This window comes from Benincasa hispida, chromosome 3, assembly GCF_027475165.1.
Source record: "Benincasa hispida cultivar pf3 chromosome 3, pf3_genome.v1.1, whole genome shotgun sequence".
Classification (NCBI taxonomy): domain Eukaryota; kingdom Viridiplantae; phylum Streptophyta; class Magnoliopsida; order Cucurbitales; family Cucurbitaceae; genus Benincasa; species Benincasa hispida.
The window spans coordinates 34,261,096-34,266,702 of NC_143480.1; the positions used below are offsets into that span (position 1 = coordinate 34,261,096).

Here is a 5,607-nt window from a genome sequence, read left to right on the forward strand (position 1 = left end):
GGCGGCGGCTGCCGAAAAAGGAAGAGGAACAAAATGAGGGTTTTAATTGATCCTCTCTCGACGATCTTAAAACCATCGGGCTTCCTGACAGTTGTCTAGACCATTGTCGAGATAACTGTAATAAAAATTATCCTTTTTTTTTTTTTTTTTTTTTTTTTTTTTTTTTTTAAAATTGGCCCTCTCCCGATGGTCGTAAAATCGTCGGGCTAAGTATGTTCTTCCAACGGTAGTTTGAAACACCATCGGGATAACTTTAATAAAATTTTCACAAACATTTTTTTAAAAAAATTCACCATCTCTCAACACTTGCAAAACTGTCGAACTAAGCATATTATCCTGACGATAGTTTGAATCATTGTCGGGATAACTCTAATAAAATTTCTCCAAGCTTTGTTTTAAATTGACTCTTTCTTGACGCTCGTAAAACCGTAGAGCTAAGTACGTTCTTCCGAAGGTAGTTTGAACCATCGCTGAGATAACTTGACTAAATTTCCCTAGTTTTTTTTTAACTCGATGCCTCGTTTATACTATCGGGATATGCACTATCTCTAGATGCTGCAATCTTAGCATCGAGAGAGACCAACAAATCTTTTTCCTAACGTGGTTTACACCGATGGTCTAAGACAACGACGTCAGGAGAGCGATTTTTTCCGACGCTATTCAAATTGTCATAAGAAAATTATATTTTTTTCTTATGCCACAAAGAGCGTCGGGAGAAATGAGCTCTCCCGATGCTTTTTCTTACGTCGGGAAAAATCAATTAGAAAAGTCTATTTTGTAAAACTGTCATTTGGAAAAGTCTACATGTGTTTGATAATTAGTGCATGGATGATTTTCAAAGATAATCATTATGAAAAGTCTAAATTGATTGACTAATGAAAATATTATGAGTTAAATATAAATTTTACACGACAATAATTGAATGAAATTAAAAGTGGATGCAAGTTGATAAATTTAAAAAGTTCAAAATTTATCGTTATAATTATTAGTGTATAGTTTTAATTAATACAATTTAAGTTTTAGAGTATAATAGGTCATTTGCCCTAAAGAAAATATATGTCCACAGAAGTAAAAGGTTGTATAACTTTAGTTTCTAAAAGTTGTAACTTCTAATTTAACCAAATATTTTGGATCTTTTTGTGCTTTTCTAAATTTCAGCTTTTCCTCTTTCCTCCATAAAACCAATTAACTCCGTTCTAAAACCACCTTTTCCCAATGTTCTTTCACTTGATAAATTCTTACAACTCTATAAAAGTCAACCACCCTTTATCCATAACTTTAAACTTGATTTAGTTTTTGTATTTTTTTTTTTTCCAATAAACTCTGAGGTGAGAGATTAAATTTCTAATATCTAGAAAAAGAAAGATAATACTAATTAATATTGAACAAAACTCATTTTGATATCGAATTTTTGTGATTTAAGATGTAATAAAAGATTTTTTTTCCATATTTAATTACATTTACAATCTGAACTAATTTTTGATTAAATGAAGACGAAAACCTTATTCAATAGTCATAATGAACTTCGCGTAGTGGTAATTGAGATGCATTTCCTCTCTTAACTTCGAAAGCTCGATCTTCATTCTTATGATTGGTGTATTAAAAAAATAAAATAAATAAAATAAACAAAACTCCATTTGATAATCAGCCTTTAAATTTTCAGTTAAATTAAAAAATAAAACAAGTATTAAAATTTTCTTTTATTTTGGAATTTGTATTGTTAATAGACTTTAATTTTGAAAAAGCAAAATTTTATCAAACAAAAGATAAATTTATTTCTTTAGTACAACAATAGTAAAAATGGAAATGGAGAATTGAACTTTCGACTTCTAAAGAGGAAGATTTTGTTAATTACTATGGGACTAAGTTTATTTAGTAATAAATTATATTCATAATTAATTATCCAGTGCTCCAATGTTGACTCAAAGTTTGGCAGGGCAAAGAAGGAGAGATGCAATTACCATATCTAAGTTTGTCACAATAATATTTTAAAAAAGTATTTATCTGCTTCTGTATTTTTCCTGAGACAATCACTGTGTCTTATATTATGTTAATTACATGCTGTACCTTATGGTCTGTTAATTTGCAATGCATGGAATCTTTATTACATAAAATTACATTGCCATATATATATATATAATTCCTCTGCTTTTCTTATAATCAAATCCGTATTACATTACAACACTTACACACAACTCTGCAATTCTTTATTCATTTTCGGACAAATTTCTCTTGCTCTGTTTTATAGTTGTTTTGTTTTTTCCACTTGTGACTCTCTCATCTTTGCCTCGATTTTCTGACTCTGCCTTTCTCCTTTTTTTAAATCCCCCAACTCTTCTCTTCCTCTGCATTTCTCCATCTTCTCCATCTCCTCCATCTTCTCTTCCATTCATTCTTCACCTGCAGTCGAAACCTCTTCAACTTCACTTCCTTTTTCATGCTTCTCAATTTCATTTGCATCTGAATATCAATCTCTGCGCCTCTTCTTCAAGACTGCGCTTCTTGGGTTTGATCGTTTGATTGATTGATTGATTGACGATGGCTCAAAAACACTTGCACGAGTTGCTCGAAGAGGATCAAGAGCCCTTTCATTTGAACACCTACATTGCTGAGAAACGGGTTAATCTCAAAAGGGTTTCGCCTAAAACCCATTTGCAAGTTAAGAAACGAAAACCCATCTCGACCAATTCAATTTTCCCAGGAAATTTCTGTAGAAATGCTTGTTTTACGTCCTTCCATCCTTCGCCGGACTTCAGGAAATCTCCGCTCTTTGAGTTTCGTTCTCCGGCGAGAAATAGCCCCTGCAAGAGCCCTAATGCTATTTTCCTTCATATCCCTGCCAGAACGGCTGGCTTGCTTCTTGAAGCTGCTCTCAAGATTCACAAACAGAAATCGTCTTCCAAAACTAAAAAATCCCAGATTAAGAATCAAGGATTTGCTCGATTTGGGTCTGTTTTAAAGAGATTAACTCTTCGAAATCGAAACAATAACCGTGAAACTGAAGCTTGTGGTAGTGGAGCGGATTTGGCGTCGTTTGGGCAAAGAAAAAGCTCCATTCGAAGGCAAATAGTGCAGGGTGAAACGAGTTCCTACAATGGAAGGTCTAGCTATGGCTTCTGGTCTGAAACCAACGAAGAAGGAAGATCAATGGATTTGGGAACATCATGTAGTAGCCAATCTGAGGATTCAGAGGAGACTTCTGTTGCTTATTTTGGGGAAGATTACTGTGAAAGTCCTTTTCGATTTGTTCTTCAGCGAAGCCCCTCATTTGGTTGCCGGACGCCGGATTTTCTCTCGCCGGTGGCATCTCCTTGTCGCCGTAACAAAGAGGTTCGTCAAAATTGTCATCTGTAATTTGAAAATTTACTCTGTTTTTAGAAATTCTGATTCCATTTATGGAGGGGGGGTAAATGTGACATTTTTTAACATTGACATTAAATGCTCTGAGTGTTGTTGATAGTACTTGTGAGCATATCTCTGCAATTTAGATCGTTTTCTCTTTTTTACTTCCTCTGAGGACTTGAGGCTATGTCTGGTTGGGAAACTATTTGCTTAAAACAGACAAAAATCACTTTCTTTTTTGCTCTTGTATTGCAGTATTGCCTTACTTTCTTCCTTTTTGGAATACAGTAAAAGTAACTTTGTGGAGTACAAGTTCCTGACCAATTCTTTTGAACTTTTCTCTGATCAAAACTGATTAGCCTCATGTCCATTAGTTTTAATAGATGAAATTCACTAATGATCCCTTCAAAGTTCATTTGGATGTTCAAATCTGAAAAGCTGATTGGTCTTGTATTCACTAGTGAGCACTCGATTACCAAAATTAGGATGATTTGAAGTTTCTATTCAAGGTTCAAATTTGTCTTTCAAGTAAAGAATCTGGATGTGATGTTGCAGAGTACCCATCATCCTGATTCTTGAGTTTTGTTTGAATTTTTTTACAGGACGAAATGATGGACAGTACAGAAGGCTTGAATAAATTTCAAGTCGAAGAAGATGAAGAAGATAAGGAGCAATGTAGTCCTGTGTCTGTATTGGACGCTCCTTTTGATGACAGCTACGATGAAGGGCACGACGATCGGGAGAGGGACAGAGATGGGGAAGAGTACGATTTGGAATGCAGCTATGCAACTGTGCAAAGTAAGTAGCTTTAGTTTAGTATTGAAAAAAAAATGTTAAGGCATCATTTCTCTTGTCAATCAAAATCATCTCTGTATGCAATGGGAGATTGAAGTCTAGATCAAGCTGTAATCTTCTTCAGTTCAAGTTTGGACTTGACGAGAATTAGGATATTCTCTTTTATTTACTAAAAGAAAACTTTCATAATCAGTGAAGTTGATTAGATAGTTTATGATATGCAGTTCATCAAACAACTGATTTCAAATTTGTTTCTTATCAGTTCCATCATTTCAATCTATCAATATCTGATCCCCATTTTTTACATATATGTTAGGAACGAAGCAGCAACTATTAAACAAGCTACGAAGATTCGAGAGGCTTGCAGACTTGGACCCAATTGAACTCGAGAAAATAATGCTAGAGGAAGAACTAGACGAGAACAATTACAACTACTTGGATAACGAAGAATGCGAGTACTACAACGAGTCAGTTGAATGGGATAATGAAAACGTCATAGAATGGTTTGTTAAAGAGGTTGCAAACAATGCAAATTTCTGTAAGTCCAAACAATTTGTCCCTCGAGACATGAGGAAACTCGTCACCGATCTCATTGCTGAAGAAGAGGCAGATCGAACCAATCCCGACACGAGAGAGGAGGTGATTCAAAGGGTTTGCAAGAGGTTGGAGCTGTGGAAAGAAGTTGAATTCAACACCATTGACATGATGGTAGAAGAAGATTTGAGGAAGGAGGTTGGTGAGTGGAAGCAAAACCAGGAGCAGAGAGGAGAGGCAGCCACTGATTTGGAGCTTGCCATCTTTAGCCTGTTGGTGGAGGAATTGGCTGTAGAACTTGCTTGTTGAGATGGCTAAAGTTTTGGGAAATACAACAAGTTTCAATTAAATTAATCTTGCTCTAGGTTTCCTTTCACAAAATATATTTAATTCAATTGGTAAAACTGAAATTATAGTATAGTATATGAACTATATGTATATGAATATGAGACTATATGAAATCCATGTATGTAGCAAAGGGGTTGGTCTAGGAATCTTTGCTAGATGATCATGTATATTCAAAATGCCTTTCACATCTAACCACTTCATTTAATTTATCATATGAGCTTCCTAAAGTCCAGACAATTTGAAAAAATTAAAGAAATTAAATGTGTGTTTGGTTGATCCAATTGGTAATGTGTTCTAATGTTAGAATATTTTTTTCCTCTATAAATAAATAGAAAAATGATAGGTTCAATTGAAAGATTATGATAAAGTCAAGAAGAAAAAAAATGGTGTTTTTAAGGTTTCATATTAAAGTAAACTTATAGCCACCAACTTTTAAAGTGATATGGACAAAGCATCACATGTTGTTTAGTAATTAAGTAGTAAGTAGGTAATAGGAAGAGAATAAAAAGTTAGAAATAAAGGAACCTTTTTCAACTAAAAGTTCTAAATAGATGAAGAGGCTTGAAATGCAAGTAGGTCAACACATCA

The 5,607-nt window shown here is 34.2% G+C and overlaps 1 protein-coding gene across 1 annotated transcript; it reads left to right on the forward strand.

Moving 5' to 3' along the window:
* The first annotated feature begins 2,528 nt into the window (after window positions 1-2,528).
* Window positions 2,529-5,177, forward strand: LOC150037214 (uncharacterized). The gene is made up of 3 exons (XM_090312291.1): window positions 2,529-3,330; window positions 3,945-4,140; window positions 4,454-5,177. The coding sequence occupies exons 1-3, from the start codon at window positions 2,539-2,541 to the stop codon at window positions 4,978-4,980; spliced, it is 1,515 nt and encodes a 504-aa protein (XP_090168417.1). The 5' UTR covers window positions 2,529-2,538; the 3' UTR covers window positions 4,981-5,177.
* Window positions 5,178-5,607: the final 430 nt, after the last annotated feature.

What these genes read in the sequence shown, in the direction of transcription:
- LOC150037214 (XM_090312291.1), top strand. Translation starts at nt 2,539, where the DNA reads ATGGCTCAAAAACACTTGCACGAGTTGCTCGAAGAGGATCAAGAGCCC. An exon ending in CTTGTCGCCGTAACAAAGAG is followed by an intron (nt 3,331 to 3,944) that starts GTTCGTCAAAAT and finishes ATTTTTTTACAG; the next exon opens with GACGAAATGATGGACAGTAC. An exon ending in CAGCTATGCAACTGTGCAAA is followed by an intron (nt 4,141 to 4,453) that starts GTAAGTAGCTTT and finishes CATATATGTTAG; the next exon opens with GAACGAAGCAGCAACTATTA.